The sequence below is a fragment of the Numenius arquata genome, chromosome 2, assembly GCF_964106895.1.
Source record: "Numenius arquata chromosome 2, bNumArq3.hap1.1, whole genome shotgun sequence".
NCBI lineage: Eukaryota > Metazoa > Chordata > Aves > Charadriiformes > Scolopacidae > Numenius > Numenius arquata.
The window spans coordinates 119,109,539-119,132,938 of record NC_133577.1 but is presented as its reverse complement, the minus strand read 5'-3'; the positions used below and the strand labels follow the sequence as shown (position 1 = coordinate 119,132,938).

At 39.0% G+C, this 23,400-nt stretch overlaps 1 protein-coding gene across 1 annotated transcript in view; it reads right to left on the bottom strand.

Moving 5' to 3' along the window:
- Positions 1-68: 68 nt before the first annotated feature.
- RSBN1L (round spermatid basic protein 1 like) overlaps positions 69-23,400 on the bottom strand; it is a 48,281-nt gene continuing 24,949 nt past the window's right edge. Inside the window, exons 3-8 of the mRNA XM_074168288.1 lie at positions 20,989-21,632; positions 9,095-9,232; positions 8,755-8,897; positions 5,321-5,488; positions 834-942; positions 69-725 (exon numbers count right to left, since the gene is read on the bottom strand). Of these exons, the coding sequence (XP_074024389.1) occupies positions 69-725; positions 834-942; positions 5,321-5,488; positions 8,755-8,897; positions 9,095-9,232; positions 20,989-21,632 (1,859 nt within the window). The remainder of the gene's footprint in view (positions 726-833; positions 943-5,320; positions 5,489-8,754; positions 8,898-9,094; positions 9,233-20,988; positions 21,633-23,400) is intronic.

Here is a 23,400-nt window from a genome sequence, read left to right as displayed (position 1 = left end):
GAATTTATGAATCTTTACATTATTACATCATTAAGTTTAAAAAGGAATTTAAAACCATATATACAAATTCAGCACAAAAAATCATCCTCTCTTTGTCCATGCAGTTTCGGATATGATGAACTATGTTGTCTTGTATCATCTGGATGTATGTGACCTCCAGGGCATAACTTGCCTTGTAAGTCCTTGGTGCCAGGTTCGAATTTAGAATCCATTTCCAACTTAAATGCCGCCAATTCGACGTGATCCAACCGAGTCTGAACATTCTGGGCCCCGACGTCATTAGGTGCCACTGTCTTTTCAGCACGATCAACATTCATGGGTTCTTCTTTTATTCGGTGAGATGCAATAGGTTCATGTTTTATCGGCATAAATTCCTGCTGCAGATACTTCGTCTGCAGAGCATCTGAAAATTTGGTGTCTTCGGAGGTATTTTTGCTTATCGTACAAATTCTGCTGTCAGTCTGAAGTCCAATAGCCGAAGACTTGGAGTCTGCAGAGGTCCCTACTTCAACAGTACTTGTATTTTGGGAAAGTTCTTCCTCTGAATGATATAGCTTGAGCCGGATGTGCCAAGCCAAACTGCACACAGCTGAAACTGTTTTGAACTGGTGCACAACATTCCTTGGGATAAAATAAATGTCATTATCGAATAACTGAATTCTGGCATATCGGATGCCTTCCCTTCGCAGTTGGTTAAGTTTTGCATCATCGACCCACTGGACGCACTGGAGGAAAAAAGGTGGGGGAAAAAAAAAGAAAAAAAACAAAAAAAAGGTGAAAACTCTGATTTAGGGCTCTGAGGACACCTCATCAACAGTTCATAGCATCCTTACCTGTGAGAGTGGAGGCTCATGCAAATCTAATTGCATTCGCTGAACCACCTCTAAGAAGTCTTCAGCATGAAAACAAATTACGTCTTTGGTTATACGAGGCTGCTCAGACCTACAGAAGAGTAAGAATTGCACAGTCAGAGGCTGGAACTAACTATTATGGCTTGAGAATAATAAAGAAAATCTGCAGGTAAGGATAAAACAAATGATGGGAAAAAAAAACAAACCCAAAACAATAATTCCAACATAATCTACATTTTGAAGAAAAATGATTAAAACACAACCTCATTAGGCTGGTTAAATGAATTAACCACAATTTGTTTACAAGTGGCAGTAAAAACAGCAATGAAAAGTCAAAACACATTATTTTTCATTTCTACTGTTAAATTGCCTCTGTCTGCCTTGACCCTGCAAGACAGATGCCCCAGATGCATTGGGCTTACTCTGCCAACACTCTTAACGTGATGCATCCATCAGGTACCTCAAAGCATACAGTGATCTGACGAGGGCTACAGCAAACATTGCTTGGTATCCGACTCAAACACCTTGTTCGGAGTTAAAAGTAAAGCTGAATGTACACAGAGCTTCCACAACGCCAGTAAGCAGCAAGTACTGGAATCCTCTACAAAACTTCCCTTAAAAATACATTCCTATTTGTGCTCACCAGAGAGCTACAGAAAAACAAAGTCTGGACTGAGGTTTGTCTCCGTATTCAAACTGTTAGAATTCACCTCTTGTCCCACAACATCTCCCCCAAAGGAATGCACACTATTTATGTAATTCCTTGTGGCACACTATCTAGAATTTAACTAACAAAAGACAAAAAGCCAAACTCAGTTCTTCAACAGAAACATACAAAACTAAGCTCCTTGTGTTTGTTCTTGAGCGATGTTTGGTTTTTAGAAGGTTTGTTTAAAAAATGGCAATATGAAGATTTTATTTACATAGGATAAAGCTCACACTGGAGTGGTTTCACAAGGAAAATTTATCAGCCAGAAAGAGCCTGGTTGATCAACTTCCTTCATCCTCCCAGGGCTGACAGGAGTGACACCTTCCCCGCAGCTGCCTGCTGTGCAGTCACCACAGAGGGCCCAGTGTCCCCATCACCACCGCCCCAGCCAAACGGGGACATGGGTTCAGATTCACTGGAGCCCGAGGCAGGCTTTTTTAAAAGCAAGATGATAATAAATTTTTATCTATATATATATGGTGTTATTAATATTCTAAGAAGCAGGCAATGATGTACAGTTTATTGGGCTTTTTAAACCGAGAAGACGTGTTTATTTTATTTAGGTCATGACCTCAATAAAGCAAAAAATAGCCAGTCTGAGGTTATTTTCAGGGGAAAAAAAATCCCAGATCTGCTACTGAAAGTACGCCAGGGAGAATTTCAGACCACGTATTTTACTTTCAATTTTACGAAGATTAAAATGTCTCTCTATATTTCGGTCTCCATACCCCTGAAGAGGATTTAAGCAATCAGGAGCCTACAGGAGAGCCGGAGAGGGACTCTTTGTCAGGAAGTGTAGTGACAGGACAAGGGGTAACGGTTGTAAATTGGAAGAGAGGAGACTTAGATTGGATACCAGAAAGACATTCTTCCCTGGGAGGGTAGTGAGGCACTGGAACAGGTTGCCCAGGGAAGTTGTGTATGCCCCATCCCTGCAAGTGTTCAAGGCCAGGCTGGATGGGGCTTTGAGTAACATGGTCTGGTGGGAGGTGTCCCTGCCCATGGCAGGGGGTTAGAACTCGATCTTTAAGGTCCCTTCCAACTCTAACCATTCTATGATTCTATGATCATATAGAAAAGCACTAACAACTTTACGCTCTGGAAACAAACTTGAAACAGAGGGGGTTTAATTTCACCAATAATGATACCATGAAGCGTCTTTTGCTGTCCCTGTAAAAACCCACCCAAGTTTCCCACGTAAAAAAAAAGTCTTCCAAGTTTCCATAATTTAAAATTTCACTGGCACTTCTTAAGTTCTAAAGGTTGCTTGTTATCACCTACAAGAACGGCATTAAGCAGTTAGCATGATCACACCACCAGCTTCTATCAGTCTTCAGTGCAGTGCAGCCTTTAAAATGTTTGCTAGCCATAGCCAGAGCTCCTCTACAATTTGTAAACATTCAGAGAAATAAAAAAATAAAAGATGGTTACCTGTTAATTTTTACAAAACATCTCAAATCAAGAGCCTGTCATATTTGGGAAAGCAAAAATTATATTTTTGTTCTTCTAAATACTACATGTTGTTTCCAGTTCTGTCCTCTATCTGCAAAAAATGCTTTTTGCCTTTCACCAGCTCTGTTCCTGTCTGTTCCGAAAGGCACCAGTTATCCTACCTAACATTAACATTCAGCCCTACCAACTACAAAGTAAATCTCACTTTCTTTAAATCTACAGCAGCTTCTTGATTACAACGCTTTTTTTTTGCGTCCCCAATTCATTTTTACACTAACTGTACACAAACTAACAAATCTGTTCAGCAAGTCTAGGAATTGCTTTATTTTTTCCACAAAGAAAACATGAATTTTATATATGGTACCTCCTCATTAAAACATGTGCTTTTTAATTGCTATAGTGTTCTTATCAGCCCTGGAATATCTCCAACTTTCACTTTTGTTCAGAGATTATTTTAAAAAACCAACAAAAACCCACACCCAAAGTTTTCAAAATTTCCATGGATGTTGTTTCCTTTAAAATAAATCTACCCACAGATTACAAACTATGGTAACGCTAATACCCAAAATTATTTTCATGTGTTATGATAATGAAGTGTCGTTAATTAATGTAAGCCCTGATTAGTTCTCTTCATATAAGTACAGTGAAGTGGCTTTTCAGAATTATACAAAAAAGTGGAAAGGGAAAGGAGAAATTATCATTGAGGTCAAATCAAGCTTGGAATACATCATGTTGTTTGTTATGTATTTTTCTCCTCTAAATATATCAGTCCCAAATTTTTAATTCTGCATTAAAAGATAGTCCTTACACTGAAGTGAAATGCTGATACTTTTTTTTCCCAAAACTGAAGTACTTTCAAGTTTGTTGGGCAGTTTTGCCTATTTTCAGGTCACTTTCTAGTTTACACAGCTTTTTATTTTGACTAGCTCCATTCATTTTTCCAAGTTTAAAAAGAATTTAATGGAGGTTGAATAGACTTTTCCACAAGTTCCAATATATGAGATGATGGTTTAGATCTGAAAAGCACGAAGAGCAAGAAAATTCATTTTCAGAATGTAAATGAACAAGTAATGATTTCCAAGGGAGGAACATCTTGTTATGAAGGTACAGGGTGAGAATGGGAAGTTCCCACAGACATTTAAATTACTATTAATTTAAATTGTTGTTGATTTCATCAGGCACGCAAGTTTGGAGGGTGGGATTTTGTTTTGTTTGGGGTTTGTTTTTCTTTCTACTCCCTTTGATAAAGATTTGAGTTTCTCTCTCTCATATGTGCAAAGTATAATTTAAAATAATCAAATATACACAGTATCTCAGCTCTTGCCCTGCTACCACTGCTTAGTCTTAATTCACTCCAGCTTCTCCCAGAGCAAGCAGGAAATTTACGGCTCCAGCTGCCATCAACCTGAAGAGGAAGTAAACTGCAAAACCTCGGAGCCCAAAATAAAAACTCATTAACATCTGAGCAATCCAGTTCTTCCCCAACGGCAATCATTCTATTTTCTGTCTTAATGAATTCAGGCACCATAACACAAATTTGCATCATTTCCTCCAAAGAGAATTCACTCTTCTGAATTCTAGACAGATATAAAGAGCAAAAGGTGTTTTTAGTGTTTATGTAAGCAAAGGTAACCTCCAAAACTAAGGTCATTGTCCCAAACCAAGGTCAGAAGATCCTGAAAAACGCTTCTTACAGCTGGGCCAGGAAGCCCATGTGATTAAGGGCTTTTTATTTGGCTAAAACGTAAACAGCTTCAAATGAGATGTGTTCGTTTCCTGAATCTCCTATGGGAATTCTGAAGACAGACACACAAAAACATAATTAAAAAAAAAAAATAATCACACAGCCTCCTATAGGATTCTACCAAGGTGATCTACCATAAATAAATCTGGGTTATAACAGCCATGACTTTGAAGCGGAAGCATAAAAACTTTGCTCATCTCCAGACAACACAAAGAATTGCCAGAAGGTTTTCATGTGCACCTCTGAGACAGAAACTCGGATGTAAAAATACTTTACGCTGACCTAATATTAACTCAGGTACAGCAACTCAATTATAGCTACTAAACTGTCATTGCCAAGCACCTTCTAGTTTCAACCACACAGCAAAACTGTACCCAACCTAGCAGAGGGCTGACAAACTCAGCTAGTGCACAGAGACGGGGGAGGGGGGGAAGTCCAGTATCTACTGAGTCTTCATTAAATCTCTAATACTAGATTAATCTATTCTGTACCCCTTCTACCAATTATAAATGGAAATTCAGGCAAATATTTTTCAAACACCTAGGTAAGTCAATCAACACGTACCACTCTCCACAGTGCACAGCCTTCAATACTCCCACAGCAGCTGTAGTCTGGCGTTCAAAACCTTGTCCTATGTGATCTGCATGGGCTCGTGTCCGGTCTTCAAATAGCATTTCACGGGGTTCACTGGTTCGAGGTAGGTACTGCAAGTTTTTTATTTCATTGGTAGTTCTGTATAAGAAAAACAATACTAGTGATATAGGAACATCTCTTAATTACCTAATTTCCACCGTAGCCAACAGTGTTGTTTTTCTCCCTTCAGTGAGAACATACAGTCAAATGACAGAACACTTAGAACAAATTAAAAATGTAACGAGCTATGCAAAAAATCAGAACACCTATGCAATTAAAAGAAAACAAAAACACAACCACAGTGTCAGAGCCCTGAGTGCACCAGAAGACCCTAATGATGGAGCAGCCTCACCTGCAATTTCCACCCACAAACCCAGACAAAGAGCCCAGGAATTCTATTTAAGCTCAGGCCTGGGCCTTCGGTGCTGGCATGAGCTATGCCGTAGGAGCACTGGTTTTCTCCTCAAGCCAGAGGTGTGCTGGGCCACAGCCTTGCTTCCCATGTTGTCCTCAGGACTTTGTCATGACAGACCTGCCTGGCAATCACTGGACCTGATCCTCACTGGCAGACTGACTTCCTGGCTTGACGTCAGACATGCCCCATCACCACACACTTGCCTGATGCAATGGAGTCTGGGCTGAATCCGCCCCTCAAACTCCAGGTCTGCCCATCCTGCCTCCCCCAGGTGCTGAGAGACTGGGCCCTACCATGATCAGCCCTTGGCAGGGAACAGATGGCCTTTGCTGCTTTCTGACAGATACATTTTGGTTGTCCCTGAAGTCATTCTTCATCATTGATGTTTCTACAAAACCGCTGGGAAATGTGCATGTATGTTTAGTTCCATGTTGTAGAACTCTGAATGAGAAGCAGCAAAATATTATTTCCTCAGGGTTTAGTGGAAATGAAGGAAACACTGCAAAGCAAGAACAGAGCCACAAGACCATTTTTGTGGCCACCTGGAGCCGACATTGTGTGCCACGTTTTTCCAAGAGCTGTTTATAATCATAAAATAGACAAGGTTGGAAGGGACATCTGGAGACCGTGTAGTCCAACTTCTCCCACACAATTAGAGCAGGTTGCTCAGGATTGTATCCAGTCAAGTTTTGAGCAACTTCAAAGACAGAGACTCCACAAGCTTTCTGGGCAACCTGTCCTAGTGTTCAGCCATCCATACAGTAAACTTGTTTTTCTCCTTTTTTTAAATAGAATTTCTTGTAATTCAGTTTGTGCCTATTACCTCTGGTCACATCACTGAGCACTGCAGAGAAGACTCCTTCTTACAACCTCCCATCAGATGCTTATACACATTGATATGATCCCACTGAGCCTTCTTTTCTCCAGGGTAAATCCCAGTTCTCCCATGCCTGCTTTTCACGTCACCAGACCTGCTCCAATATGCCCAAGTCTGTCTTGGACTGGAGAACTCAGAACTGGATGTGATACTCCAGGTGTGTCTCACCAGTGATGAGCAGAGGGGGAGAACTGCACCCTCAGCCTGCTGTCAGTGCTCTTTTAATCCTGTCCAGGAGGCTGCTGGCCAGCTTTACCAAAGGCTTATGGGCAACCCGTCATCCACCAGGACCCCCCTAAGTCTTTGTGTTGGGCTGCTGTCCAGCCAGTTGGTCCTCAGCCTGTGCTGGTGCACAGGGTTATTCCTCCCAGGGGCAGGACTCTGCACATTCCAGTATTATCTTCATGAAACTTCTACTGGCCCATTTCTACAGCCTCTCAAGGTCGCTCTCACTGGCAGGACAACCCTGTGGTTTGTCAACCACTCCTCCCAGTTTTTATCACCTGCAAACTTGCTGAGGGTGTGCTCTGTCCCATGATGCTGGCCTTTAATGAAGATGTTGAACAGCATTGGCACAAGGTATCAATACCTGTCTTACTCCAGTACCAACTGTTTTCCAACTGGACTTTGTGCTGCTGCTCACAACCCTTTGAGCACAGGAGTTAAGCCAGTTCTTGAATCACTTCACCGTCCATCAGTCTAGTGCGTCCTTTGTTAACTTGTCTATTAGGATGCTATGAGAGACAGGTGTCCAGTGTGGAAAGCCTTGCTAAATTTAAGGTAAGTAACACCCCTGGCACTCTTCTCATCCTGTGAGCCAGTCATTTTGTTGCAGAATGCTCTCAGGTGGATAAGGCATGATTTCCCTTTGTAAATCAACACTAGCTACTCCCAATGATCATCTTGTCCCTCATGTTTGAAACTGCGTCCTTCCCAGGATGAAGGTGAGGCTGACTGGCCTGCAGTTCCCAGGTCCTGCTTCTTACCTTTCTAAATGACTGGACTGACATTTGCTTTCCTCCAATCCTCAGGAACCTTTGCCAATTGCCATGACTTTCCAAAGACCATCAAGAGTGGCATTGCAATGATACTGGCCAGCTCCCACAGCACTTCTGGGTACATCCCATCAGGTCCCATGGACTTGTGTCTGTCTAATCTGAATGTCTAATATGTTCTTTAACCTGATTCTCCTCCACTGAAAGTAAGTACTCCTTGCTCCAGACATTCCTACTGTCTCCGGGACCTGGCATTCCTGAAGGTGAATCTCACCAGTAAAGACAAGGACAAAGAAAGAATTGAGTATTCTTGGCCTTTTCTGTGTTCTTTCTTTCTAGGCCCACTGTCCCACTCAGCAGATGCCTTAAATTTTCCCTAGTCTTTCTTTTGCTGTCCATATGCCTGTAGAAGTCCTTGTTGCCCTTCACATTCCTTGCCAAATCCAACTCCAGATGGTCGTTGGCTTTAACTGCATCCCCTTCATGGTTGGGCAGTGTCTCTATATTCCTTCTGAGGCATCTGACCCTGCTTCTACTTCTTGTTATGCTCTCTTTTTGTGTTTGAATTTTGAACAAGAGAACTCTAAAGACAATTTCTCATGACACATAATATTTGAATTCTGCAGAGGACACCCCTGATCTTAAGCTGGTACTTATACCCAGTACCACAGCAAAGCTTGAAGATGTCATTTAATGTTGGAGGTGTTACCTTTCAGATGAGAGAAGCCTTTGCCCCTTGAGGTCTTTTAACACACACTCACATTGAAACTGGAGTTAATACTCCTGTTCTTATCGCATACATCAGTAGCTGTATGCCCACGCACATTACCCTCCAGTTTTTGCCTTAAATTCCTATTAAAGCTCAAAAAAAGACTAGCACCTTACTTGTCCAGACAGTAAAAATTTTTTTAAAAAAATTCACATCCTTACAAAGCAACCTAAAAGTGTATTTTGAGATGAAGATTTACAGAAACGTATTCTAAGATATAGTATTAACCAGTAAAAGGTTTGGGATAAAATGAATCTGTAGAGAAAGAATATTAATCAGACATTTATAAAGCAAAATAATTCAACATACCTCTTCCTTTTGAAAGGTGACTTTGGCATGTCAGCCACAGGGATCATCTGCTCTCCCGGACGTACCCACATAATGGGACCATCATCACTGTCTTTACGACTCTCTAATTTTAAACTAGAAAGTGTTCCCCATGGCAGTGTACACTAATGGGAAATACAAGCCACAATTTTGAAGTGAGTTACTTTAAAAGCTTTTTAAAAGCAGCCTTTATCTGTCACGATGAAAACATTTATTAGACCACTCTACTATCTAAGCATGTATCACATACTCTCACTTTATTATAACAGCACTAAATAGTATATTGTCCCCCTTCTCCCAACCCATTCCCTTCTGTCCTTACTTTTAAGAAGGGTGATTCTTCCAACATATCAAGGAATTCAGGGAAGTAATCCCCCACTTCCTCATCAACTGCTCCAACCAGGCTGATCTGTCTCATTGGGCCAGCTCTATACGTACCATGAGAGTATGTTCTTTTTACCTACAAGTAGAATATGACAGCAAAAGTTATACCAAGTCCACTATACTGCGCAAAGTCTACAATCAGTAAACACCTTTAATTTCCATGCTTATGTTTTCTGATATAAGAATATTGAAGACTGTAGGATTAAAGACTATTATGAAATCAATTACTATGAAGTCATCACCAAAGACAGAAGCTCTTATTAGAGATACGTGGTAACTTGTATTTTATTTATTTTAAAGTCTGAAGGTAAGATTGAATAACTACTTATCACCTTTCAAGAAAATAACATTCCAAAGTAGTACTTGTGAAAAGTTATTAACATATATTCTGCTCAATAACTAGTAAATAAGGATTCTTACCTGGATTACAGGAAAAAGGTTAAAATTTAGTTTTGAGTAACATTTGGGCAGAACTCTGAGTTACAATTAAACAAACTCTAAACATCTTCTGCTAATCATTCTCTCCAGTATGGCCTCTGTGTGAGTACACTAACTGGAGCTAATTATCACAGTGAAGACAAGGCTTGTAAAGCCTGAGTAGAGGAACAGAGAATGACAGTTATTCCTTCATTTTTGCTGTGCTAACACATCTTGTGCTCCCTTAAAACTTTAAGCACTGTAAAGTTCACCTCATGAAAAATCTTTTAACCTGAACAGAAACACATATTGTTATAAAGTTTTTTTTCAAATAATCTGATCTGTCTTGTTACATCAACAAAGTACTTAGGCATGAGATTGATGAAAATCATTTTCCCTTAAGGTTCCGATCTCCTACTTAACAAGCTGAAAGACACAGTGGCATTATTAGATGAAATATGACCAGATCAGAACAGAAGGAAGAGCAGATGGATTACTGCACAAACCAAGTAAGGCTCTTGCACTGCATCTCTAGACATTCTGCATCTAAAGCAAGAAAAGAAAAAAGGTGCAAGGAAAACAGCTAACGAAGTACTGCTTAGCTATCATCCTCACCCAAACAGACCATTAAAATTCCTAGTGATTATGGCATTGCAGAGGAGAATTAGCAGCAGTTCCTGAGAACAGGACTAAATCATACAACATGGAACAACATTGAAAAGCTAGATTGATGTAACCAGATGCATTCCAGAACTGCAGAACAAAATATTCTTCACATCATCTCCGTCATCATACACATTCAGGAAATGGAAGACTGACTAAAAGTAGGATTTTACAAAATGTCTGAGCTAAAGTAACAGCAAGCCAACACAGCCATATTGAAAAGAGCAGTACTGCTAAGACAGAACTACTCCCTTATTCCCCAAATCCTTAGTCATACATTCCCGCTGCTTTTTTGCATGAACAGCTGGTGATTTTGTGATAAAACATCAGAAAACATTAATTTCTGCTGAATCTGCATCGGCTCAGCCCTCAGCTGTATCTGCACTGGCCCAAAGCACACAACTAAAGCACCGAGACAAGGAAGGGACACCCATCATTACTGGCTTACTGGACAGACCAAGTCTAAAGTACCCTAGAACCACTTTCTGAAGCGACAGATAGTCATAGATCTGTTACTCACAGTTTATTGGTAAACCTAATATGCAAAAGCATGTTTCTTTCACTGGCGTAAGTAGCATTCCACTACTCCAGGCCAAGACATTAAGCTGCTGTTTTCATCCACACCCCTGATTAATGGGAACCATTTTTCTGCCTTTTTCCTTGCTTCCATCCACTACCACTACTGTTCTCCCATGTAACAAGTGACAGACAAGAGGAAATGGCCTCAAGTTGTGTCATGGGAGGTTTAGATTGGACATTAGGAAATATATCTTCAACAAAAGGGCTTGTAAGCATTGGAACAGGCTGTCCAAGGAAGTGGTTGAGTCACCATCCCTGGAGGTATTTAGAAGATGTGTAGATGTCGCACTTAAGGACATGGTTTAGTGGTAACCTGGCAGTGCCAGGTTAATGGTTGCAACTGGATCTTAAAGGCATTTTCAAACCTAAATGATTCTATGATTCACATAGCATATGATAAACTTGTTGTGGAACTACTCCAGCTGAAAACTCTACAACTCCCCCAAAAATTACTAAATAAAGTGAAGCTAGGAGAGGCTGTGAAGCTTTCGGTTGATCAACTCACCCATCTGGCTTATATACCACTACACGTTGGCAGTGAAGCACAAAGTCAGCAAAGTGTTCAAGTGCAACATATCCTTGCTTAAGGTGGATCAATTGAGAAATCTGTTCTACATTCCCAAAAAGACCATGTCAGTGAAAGTTAAAACTAAAAGAATAACTCAACTTTAAGCATTCTTTGTCCATCCTAATTCACTCCTAGCTCTCCTGATCAGACTCCTTTGCAGGACTCAGCTTGGGAGAGGTGAAATACCAAAAATAGTGCTAAGATAATGTCAAAGTTACAAATGATGAGCAGTTTCTTCTGGACCCATATTCAGTCATATCATTGCAAATACACAGAATGAAATGTTTGAGCACTTAAAAACTGTGGTGTGTTAACCCCAGGTAGCAGCTAAGTACCTTATAGCCCCTTGCTCACCTCCACCCCCACAACGGTGAGAAACATGGGAGAGAACAGGAAAAGCAAGGAAACCATGGGTCCACCTAAAGAAAGTTTAATAAGTAAGGAAAAGAGGAAACTGGAGAAAAGAAGAAAAAACATCAAGTGGTGTTTTCACCACTGACTACCTCCCACAAGCAGATTAGTGCCCAGGCAGCCCTCAAGCAATAGCTGCTTTCCAGACCAACACCTGCCCCAGCCCCCTCAGGTTTTTATTGCTGAGCATAATGTTACACGGTAGGGAATATCCATGCAGTCAGCTTGGGTCTGCTGCCCCAGCCATGTCCCCTCCCAGCTTCTTGCCCACCCCAGCCTACTCGTCAGGGGGTCCAGTTTGGGGAGAAGAAAAAAAAAAAGCCTTGACACTGTGCAAGTGCTGCTCAGCAATAGCCAAAACAGCAGTGTGTTATCAATAGTTAGTCACAAATTCAAAACACAGCCCCGTAACAGGCTGCTATGAAGAAAGTTAGCTCTAACCTATCCAGATCCAATATAAACAGAAAATAAATCCATGCTGGTGATGAAAGGGGAAGATCTGTTCTTTTTCCCTTCTTTCCTGCTAGTATTAGGTCTCCTGAAGGTGGACAGGGAGCCAGTTTAGGGAACTGATCTGGTTTTAATCCACAAATCACCTAAAGAATTTTTTTTTTTATTTTTAGAAAATTATACAAATAAGAATTCAATAAAAACATAGGTCATTTAAGACTAATGCCTCCCCAGAAAGAACAAGAGGGAATCTGAAAGAGGTAACTGCTGGCAGTGAAGAGCAACTCCTACCTCGTCTCATGGACTGGGTTATAGCATCCTAACCTCTAGACTCAGGTCAGGGATTGCTATTTAAATGACACTATCTTAGATTAGGCTAAAGAAATAGAAAAACATATTAAAAGGTGAGATCACTCTTAAAGGGAAGAGCTAGTGGCCAATAAAATTAATTTTCACTCACTCCAAAAATCAGATTGCTATTAAGTAACAGTGTGAAAGCACCAAAAACCTTCCATTGATATTTAACCAACAATAAAAGTAAAATTAAACCCCTTAAAGACAACAATAAAATAAGTAGTATCTATGGCATATTAAGTAACAGCAACATTTTCCTTTCCTTTTACTCTCAGTATACTTCGGTTTGTTCATGGCAAAGAAAAGTTTCCTCCATAAATTTCTAAACTCACAAAACCAATGCTGATGTACTAAAACCAGTACTACCTCATCGAATTCTATATGTTAAATCATGCACTGACCACAATTCAGGAAGGTAATCTTCCTGAGTGCAATTTTACAGGTTACAGTGTGACTACGTTTTTAGAATGTTACAAGTTTGCTCAAATAAATAGCTGAAACAATCTAAATCCAGAATAAAGAAGGAATCAATGATACGCAGTTCTAACATGTGGCCAACATGATCAGAATAGATACATACACAGACAAAAGCCCCATCAATTAAACACAGAATAATACAATGGACAGCTAAAACAGATGGAAATATAAAACTGAATAAATACAACATAGCCTAACTTCTTTCTTCTCATGTAGCTTAAACTTGAAGTATGTCACCTGAAAACACACAAAAGGAGACCGTGTCATTCTCTTGCATCAAGGTAATGGAAAATTATGACAGTAAAACCACCACTAAATTCAAAATTAGCAAAACTTGAGAATTATCTGCTTCTGTGACTTGTATGGCACCAACTGATTTTTTAGTGTAACTTAACTTGCACAGTTTTAAGTAAGGAGTTCTAAAAAGCAAATATTATGGCATAAACATCTTGGCATCTAAAAGAATCTGAAGACTAAATCTGAATATCTATAATACCCCCCAACAGCATATTTGAGCATTTTCATCCTACAAATAGGAAACACTTTAGATACTATATGTTAAAGATGTTTTTCCATTTTCTGTTTGAAAAAGACACAAATGGGAAGGAACAGTCCAAAGAAACCAAGCATTTAAAAAGACTCATTTAAAAGAATGTAAACTGGGGCAAGTCACAACTGAATTCCTATTTTTAATATAATAGTGTTTTGGTGGCTTTTTTTTTTTTCCAGTTGAATTTCTAATATATTCCTGCGAGAATTTTAAAGGTTTAAATTTCTTTCAGTTTCTAAGCTTTAAAGCCAAGAAGTCTGGAAAAGCCATCCTCATAGAACGAAACCAAAAAAATCCACACCCACTCACTGAACCCAAAATAATTTCAAGAAACCCACAAAGAAAGCCCCACCAGAAGACCAACAGAAAAAACAAACCCCAAAACATTAAATCACCATAAAAATATGCTGGGAGATCAGAGGGAATAGTGGCGTTCCATTTCACTACACAAGTGCACAAGCAAGGCACTCAGGTATTTGTATTTACAGCCGTAAACAGATTTAGAGTAGTAACAGTGCATATGAAGCTGGATGTTATCTCAAACGCTGTAATCATGGAGAGGCAACGCAGCATTCTTTTTTACTTGGTACATCTTGAAAAAGTGCCCAAAAGGCTTTCTGTTCCTTGCTAACTCTTTTCAAATCCTTAAAAGCGTATGTATATTTTCAGTTCCAAATGGGAACTGATACTAAAGCAACAAAATTTCACAGAACGATTATTCACCAGAATTGCTGAATTTAAAAATACTTGCAAATCTACTTAGTTACTTTTTTTTTTTTACTTTTAAACCATATGTACTTCATACAACTTTTTTTTTGGGGGTGCTGGTGGTGTGTTTGGGGTGGGTTTTTTTGGTGGGGTGAGTGTTTTGGGTTTTTGTCTTTTTTGGTTGGTTGGGTTTGGGTTTTTTTAGTCAGGGTTTTGGTATAAGAATAAGATACGTTGACAGTGTACCATTATTCAAAGGTGATCCAGTATCACTAAAGCTTTAATCTTAACAAATATACATTTCCCACGTGGGAGTTTGTGGAAACGCAATCCCAATATTTTTACTGCAGTATAGTTCCACCAGTGTCCTTTTACCACTGCGGTTTGTGGATCACTTCACATATTCCACCTTGCAGCTGAAATCATCAAATAATAAGATGGACGGACAGACATTTTCAAAAGCAGGATGACCAGTTATTCTGAATTCCGGTGCCGCAAAAACAGTGAAGCAGTCAATAAAGAATTTTTAAAAAGTGCTTTAAGAATAGCATCAATTAGATACCTTCATGGAAAACAATCCTGTGAAAGCAAAGTAGCTATTATGCTCTTGTAGCTCAAGAAGATCTATGACAAGGTTCAGTCTCAGATCTTGTCCAATCTGCCCATAAAAACTTCCAGTACAAACCTCTAGCATTTTGTTTAGGTTTGTTTTTTGTGACCCAGAAGAGCAACATACATCTGTCATTTCACATTTATGGGCTGAAACTCTCAAGAAGCAATCCAGAAAGGTAACTACTTTCTAAGTAGTTATGAGCATGTGTTGCATATTTCTAATGCCGTTCCATGTGAACTGATTCTTTGTTCAACGCCCTTCAATGAGTGAATTTTTTTTTGCTTGTAAGACAATAGGCTGCCATCATCTATCAAAAGACTCTTACACAGTCTTACAGTTTATCTGATAGAAAAAGAGCAGGGTAATATATACAGTTTAACAGATGTAAAATTCAATTCTTCAGGGAAAATTAAGGAGGTGGCTATGCTTTGGGGAACTTGAGTTAACAGCAAGCAGCTGCTAAAAACCATTAATACTTTTCAATAACTAAATATTCAAAGAGCTTAAAAGCGAGAGTTCTATTGAAAGCAAGATTCTGCTGAAAGCTACTGAAACATGACTGGACATACATAGTTCCAATATAAAGAATTCTTTCCAGAACACAGGAAAATAATACAATAGATGGAAAGAGACACTACACAAATCTTTAATAAGAAGAAAATGAAGCACTAACCATTTATTTCAGATTCTCTTTGAAGAAAGATATTTGCAGCAATTCCCCTTCAAATACTATAAATAGTATTTTTCAAGCAGAATTTCACAAATTAGAAGAGGAGTAAACAGCAAAAACCTCCCCACAAAAGATAAACTTTTAAGAGCTCAACAAGGAGGACAGCAAAGAGAAGATTAATAGTAAAGGGGCTAAAAGAAACCTGGAATGAAAAGCACTGTATGCAGAACTTTAAGTGAGGAGAACCACTCATTTGAAAAATCACAACACAAACATGAACTATTATTTCTATTGCATTTCTTCCTCTAAAATACTTGTTACCCTTTATACTGCCTGAATAGCCAGTGTCCCATGCAGTTAACACAGGCAACATGGAATAAGTTTCTTCACGCTGAGGAAAAAAACCAGGAAAAATTATTTCTCTGAAGATGCAAACTGCCTGCTGTTATGGAATTGGGCTGATGGTGTAGGCTTGCGCTCATCCTTGAGCTGCCACTGGCATAGTAAACTAATATAATTTGGTAACTCGGCAATAAAAACAATTTCCAGAAAAAACAGTTTAGCTAGATACTCCTGCCTGAACCACCCAGAAAATAAGATACTAAAAGCTAATGAACATGGGCATGTCAAAAAAAAAAAAACAAACCCATCGAGCCAAACTACCCTTTCTTTTTATGACAGGATAGGCTTTTCCAGAGCACCAGTACACACGTTGACATTTGCATTATGTTCTCAAAACTGCACAGAAACATGGTCTAGTAACAGCAAACAGTGGGCAGATTTAATTTGTCGGTGTTCACATAACTATCAATATGAAAGGACCAATTTTGTGGCATGCAGCAAGGATCTTTACTTTGAATATGATGTATGCTTATCAAACCTGCAGCTAACACAAAGCTGCAAACCTACTACAGCAAAGGACCAAAACTAACAAGGTCTTTGATAAACTGGGAAGGGATCTGAATACGCAAGGTAAGTCAATTTGAATAAAAGCAAAGAACTACACTCAGATATATATAATTACCCGCATAAACATGAAAAGGGGAGTAACTCAGCGGGAGCTGCCACTACAGATCAAACTGCTCTGAAAAAGGCAGGAATAGATAAAAATGAGCAATAATGTGCAAGACACTTGAAGCAATCTTCTCATACTACTTGACAACAACACACCAGGCAGACTCTATCCTTTTTCAGTACTGTATTTTAAGAAAAATAAGGATGACTGAAGAGAGCATAAGAGGAGAACAGTAAGACTGCTAAGGGTATAACACATAATGGCAGACTGAAGTAATTCAAATTACTTCATGCAAGGAAGGGAAAAGAAAAGGAGCTGTTGAACAATCTGCAAATACAGAGAATACTGAAAGAAAAGCATAAACTTTGCCTTGTCCACTAAAGATCAGAAAAGAAAAAAAGGACTAGCAGGAGGATTAAGATAAGAGGGCAAACAAGAATAAAGATTGTTCAACAGATTTCTTTGGCAAGTGTGGAATCACATATCTCCAGCAAACACATCAGACAAGCATTTGTCAGATACAGCTTAAAAATTAGTCAATCTTGTCTTGAAGCACAGGAATTGTTGGGTATTGTTCAGCATTTTACTTCACCTGTTCTAAGAAGGTGCCTCTAGGAGAGGCCTGAAATACAGTAAAGTCAATCCACTACACATTGTTTGGTTAAATACAAAGTGTATACTTTGGGGTTTCAGCAAGGCAATAAAAATTTGGGCTTACCCAGCACGAGGGCACAGTAATGGGTTCTAAATATTAGAGGCATTTCCCTCAACAGCACTAAATAGCTTAACTGAAGCAATGTAAGCTGCAAGTAGATGGCAAAAGCTGATTATTTACGTTCTTTGAAATCTTCGTAAGAGCCTGACAAGTACGATTCATAACTATCAGGTACCTGATGCAGCTGTTGCTACCTAAACAAATGATGGAGCCCAGGGATATACCCACAGCAGACAGTTTTCCACCACCTGAAAGAGTAACTTACTGGTTGTAAGGATACCCAGACTAATTCCACTTTGCCCAGTTATAGAAACAGTCTGACCAAGCCTTACAGAAACAGTTCACAGAAACACGGCTGTTCCACTAACCTAAAAAAATTAAGAATTAAGGAGTACTTAAACATAGGCCCAAGCTAGGTGATGACAAACTCCCAATTCCTCTCCCTCCAAAATTCAAAAGCTCATTCTGATGAGACAGAACCAGCTCCAACACAAACTCCTCCCACCTGTGCCTGCTGTAACCACCCTCAAGCTTTTGCCCACTTCTAATCTCCTAACAAGTGAAACTATATTACTTCTGTCTGACACCGGAATATTGGGAAGCAGAGAAGAGATCATTTTTGACTCTACAATTGTGAAAACCAAATTACTGAAGAGATGCAGACTTCCCAGGCAGATTTAAGAGGACCCCAACAGTTTTGATCTCGCCAACAGAATTTACTGTGGGGAACCTGTCTTATACCACAGAACTCAGTGACTTTAAAATACACATTACTTAAAACCAAGAAAACCCATCTGCTGCAAAACAGGAGGTGGAAGCTTATTGAATAGTAGTGAAAGAATCAACCTGAGAAATAAAACCTGATAAAATACTCTAAAATAGTTTCCATTTCAGGCTTAGCTCATCTGTCTTTTTTTCATTTATACTTTTTTAGATCTTTTTAAATATTTACATTTGTCAGACTGATTACATGTGCTACAATGAGTCCTCAAAAACAACCAAAGAACCTCATGTACTTAAGTGAGCCTCATTTCAGTTAAAATTAGCAAAGCAATACCCAAGTTTCTTAAGACTAAAAAAGGTTGAGATAGATACTTAAAGCAGATTTGATGAAATGAAGTTCCTACTTAAACATCAGAAAACCACTCGCCTGTCAACTGAGACTATGCAACATCTGCTGGACATCACTCAGGCAGCTCAGGACAACAAGGAACGCAGCAGCACAGAGCTTTTACAATGTAGGAACAGAAAACTACATTTAAAGTGTCATTGAAATACACTGCAACAGCACATCTGAATCCCTTTAAAAGACTGACAACTCAACAAAACAGGAGACTATTATCAATCTGCACAAAATGTACCAAGTTATGCAATCATTTATCACCTCTTACAAATGTAGGTAGAGGCAGAACATGGAAAAAGAGGGGTAACTGATACTTAATGAACCAGAAATTTACACATACACACAAAAATACAGCTGAAGGCTAAAACCACAGAATTCACAACTCTCAGATTCAAAAACACCTGTCACACCCCTGGAGGATGAGCACTCTGACACAGGATCACTATGAGCACTAGACTCTCATACTGCTTCCTAGACATCTTTGATACCTGCCCCAGTCAGAAAGGAGAATGCTAAGCTAACAAAACCTTTCAGATGTAGCAGATCACCCAAGTAAGACAACAAAAGCAGCCAGAATAACACCAAAAAAAAGTGTGAAATAATAAAGGAAAATAGAATCAATAACTAGGCAACCAAGATGCTGACTTAAGTACTCCAGGGATCACCGATGCTGCACAGAAGACGATATGAGTAAGCCCAGTGTATGCCTGTGTACATTATACACACTACATCCTTCATGTTAGCAAAAATACACGGTGCCAAGAATTTTCTGTCAAGCAAACTCTTGACAAGTGATTAAATGCTACGAATACTAACTGAAAAAAAGAGAAAACAAAGGAAGATACCAGAACTAAACCTCCAGTCAAGCAAAATATGGATTAGAAGACAGACTGTAAAGTTGACTATTTGAATGCTAAAATAATACAATTTGGCTTCTTTCATCTACTACATTCTCTCTGTTCCTCTTTCACTTAAAGAAAAAAGGGAAATTATAACGTCAAAACCAATGACCACAGGACTAATTTAAGTACAGATATCGATGACACCATCACAGTACGAAGTTAATCCATCCTTTCAGTAAAATAACTCCATTATAATTCAAAAAAATAAAATTTGGGCTTTTCTTAACAGTTTCTTTAGGGTACATACCAGTACACAGCTATGTTAACATTAATACTGCTCAAGACATCAGGTTGGACTTAAAGAACATGCTTACAAGGACAGATCCACCTTTTTTGTATGAAATTACATAATACAGAGCAGTTCCAGGTAACTGCCCATAATATACTGATTTATGATTCAGTTAATATACAGAAAAGAAATAGTGAATATATTTCATAGAATATTCATATTCCATGGCAGGGGAAGTTTTCTTAACCAGCACCGCAAATATTCTCTTGCAGCAACATTTCAGTTCTGTGTATCCTTGTGGATAACAAACAAGTGAAATTTGTCAATAAATGCAAGTGTTCCATCCAAATGTTTATACAACCAAAGAAAACAAAAGCATGTTTTTCATCAAGAAGATGACAGTATAACTTACACTTGAACTCTTCATAATTGTATAAAAAGTGAAGACTAAATAGTTTAAAGGTGTTCCATAAAACATCTAAATTCACAATTAGGGAGTTAAACAGGCAATTTTGAGCTAAAGTTGATATAATGAAAAACAGCATTGAGTTTCTTCATAAATTGTTTCAGAGTATCTGTATGGACTTTACATACATCACTAAGGTGGCAATCTAAAAAAGTTAGATTTTTTTTTTTTCTCCCCCTGAACTTAAAAGATCTGAAATACAAATAATTTACATGCAACAGTGGTGTATCTTCTACTGCAAGTTAAGAAATAGCAAAGGTGATGTTTAATCAGTAGCTGTTGTTAAGACAGTATACGGACATTTCTCTCTGGAAAATAAAAATTTAAAAAAAAAAAATAAAAGAGATTCAAAAGCTGCCTACAAATTTGCCAAGTAACTTAATAGCTTTCAAGAGAATACAGCTAACTGGGGGGAAATGCAAAGGTGTAAGGATCAAATTAGTAGCTATGTTAACCATCATTAAATTCTCCTTTAGGGATGGATTTAAAAGCTTCAAACTACAAATGCAACTTAGCTGTGCCCTACACAGGTTTTATGTATAACATTGTTCTAAAGAATTAAAGCATTTCAGTTTGATGAAGAAGTTCAGACAGATAAACTACAGTTCAGAGCTCGGAGAGCCGCAGCTAAATCATTTTAACCCTCCAAAACTCAGTTATGCTTCAGCTACAGAAACAAATCCAAAGAAACCTACACAGACACACACATGCAAACACCTCCCCTTCCCCACAAAACCCAACTATTAACTTCATTAGTAGGCTCCTTATGTTTAATATTGCAGAACTTGAAGAATTCCCTTGTTTCTAGGCTTCTGCGTCATCCACACAGCCCAGCTAATAGTAACTGTATTCTAAAAAGCCCCATTCACAGTTGTTTGAAACCATTACATGACTTTAGAAAGTAAAATGTATAACCTCTTACCTGAGCATGAAAATTTGACATAGTCGTTGTCTCTATATCTTTCTTTCCCAAAATCTCCATTTTCACTGGTGAATTGGGAAAATTAAACGAAAAGTAGTCTAAAAAGTCAGGTAAATAAGTAGCTGCCCCATGAACAATACCCATTACATAGTAAGCTGCACAGTTTTCATTTTCACTAAAAACCAGACCCACAAACTCTTCTGCAAATCTCTCCATCTCCACAGGAGATAAGTGGGAGAGTTCATTACTGTAGGCATGGATAACTGATGCACCTCCGTTAGGCTGGTGCTCAATATGAATCAGCTGTTTGAACTCCAATGTGTCCAACCTTTTGAGTTTATTTTGAACCCGTGGCTCCTTTAACGAGACAAATGGAAACTCACTGTTCTCTGGTATCTTGGACTCACAGTCCTTCTTGGGATCCATATTTTTCCCATTGAAATCCTTAAGATGATCATCTATGATGCCTTTGGCTTCCTGATCCTCAATATCAGAAACCAATCCTGAGCAGATGGTCTGAATGGATTTGCTGTACATTTTTGGACGCTTCCTCTTCTCGTTCTCTTTGTGTTTCTTTTTCTTTTTCTTCTTAACTTTTTTAATCTGTAGCTCTTCTGCATTGGTTTTTGGTTTCTCCTTCCCAGCTGTTGAGAGGAAAAAAAAGATCTCTTAAGTATTTTCATATCCAAAATATGTACTTAAAAATCAGGATTCGAAGTTACCAAAATCCTCACTGTGGCACACGCAGACCAGAGACCAACACCAAGGGTCACAATGTGTATCTTGCTGAAAACGAGTAGTAAGAGACACCTGCCATGTTTATATTGTGACTGACAATAAGCTGGGGGGGAGGGGGGGGAGCAAGGGTAGGAAATCACAAAAAATCACAAGTTTCCCAAGAATGCTTTCATGATGAGTCACAAACCTTAATCATATCCTTTAACTGGTCACCAGCAGTTACTATACCACACAGTTCAGAGACATTCTATGACAGCTGTCAACAAACGGTGCCAAACAAAGGGTTTACAAAACGGGCAATGAACATCAACCAGCATGAGCAAGCTGTTCACAAGGCACCACTGCCAGAACCTACCTGGTCAGATAGTTTTACATGGTCATTCTTCCAGAACTAAATAAACTTTGTTGAAATACATGTGGACATATCTAAAAACTGACCCCATATGTCTTAGAAACACAAATAAACAATTTAAACAGAACAAACAGAAATCCCAAATAAAACAAAGAGCCAAAGTAAAAAACCCCAACCAACCAACCACCAAAAACCAAAACTTCACAAAACAGACTAGTTTCAAGTTTCTGCAATATGCAAGCTGAACACACTCATATGGCCTAGAGCCAAAAGTACCCATTTGGGGACAACGCATTCAAGTGACTCCCAAGGTAAATAGTCTCTCTTGTTTTAAAGTCTTTTTCTTCAAATGCTTTTGAGGTATTTCTGCAAGTAATAAACATGGTAGCCAAAAAAACTTCTGTCACTACACCGCACTAAAGTCATTTCACGATTTGATAAATCAAATTACTGGCCATGTTACAGCACAAAATTATATTCACAACAAGCGATTCAAGATCAGCAGGTTCAGACACAGAAGTTCCATCTTGCAATGAAATAAACAATTTCTAAGTAATCTCAAATTCACAGGAGTTACATTAGCCAATCTCTACTACTATGCTGCAGCCAACTATTTTCAGCTTGCAATACTCAGCCTAAGTTAATAACAGTCCTTGAAAAAAAAAAGAAGACAACTAGATCACAACTGCCTGTAGATGGAATCACACATTCTTGCTGATAATTAAGAGGTTTGGATGTGGAAGGTGCAGATACTGGAAAGGAGAACAAGCAATTAAGACACTTGCCTCTGAGCCTCTTGAGGCTTGTGACAGCAGCTACATACCTCTGGGATTTCTGAAGTGGAGGCAGGCAAGCTAGTTATCTCTGCAGCTTCTATTTTCTCATCTTGTAGGGGAGAAGAAGTGCCCTGAGGTCACTCATTTTTTATTTAGCCCAAACAAGGAAGCGGGCTCTAGGATTTTTTAACCTTATGCACAGGGTTCATAGAATCACAGAGTAGTTCAGGTTGGAAGGGACTTTTAAAGGCCATCAAATCCAACTCCCTGCAACGAGCAGGGACATCTTCAACTAGATCAGGTCCATTCAACCTGATCTTGAATGTTTCCAGGGATGTGGCATCTACCACCTCTCCGGGCAACCGGTTCCAGTGTTTCATCACCCTCACAGTGAAAAATGTCTTCCTTCTATCTAGTCTAAATCTACCCTCTTTTAACTTGAAACCATTACCCCTTGTCCTATTGCAACAGGCTCTGCTCAAATGTTTGTCCTCATCTTTCCTGTAGGCCCCTTTAAGTACTGAAAGCACACAATGAGGTCTCCAT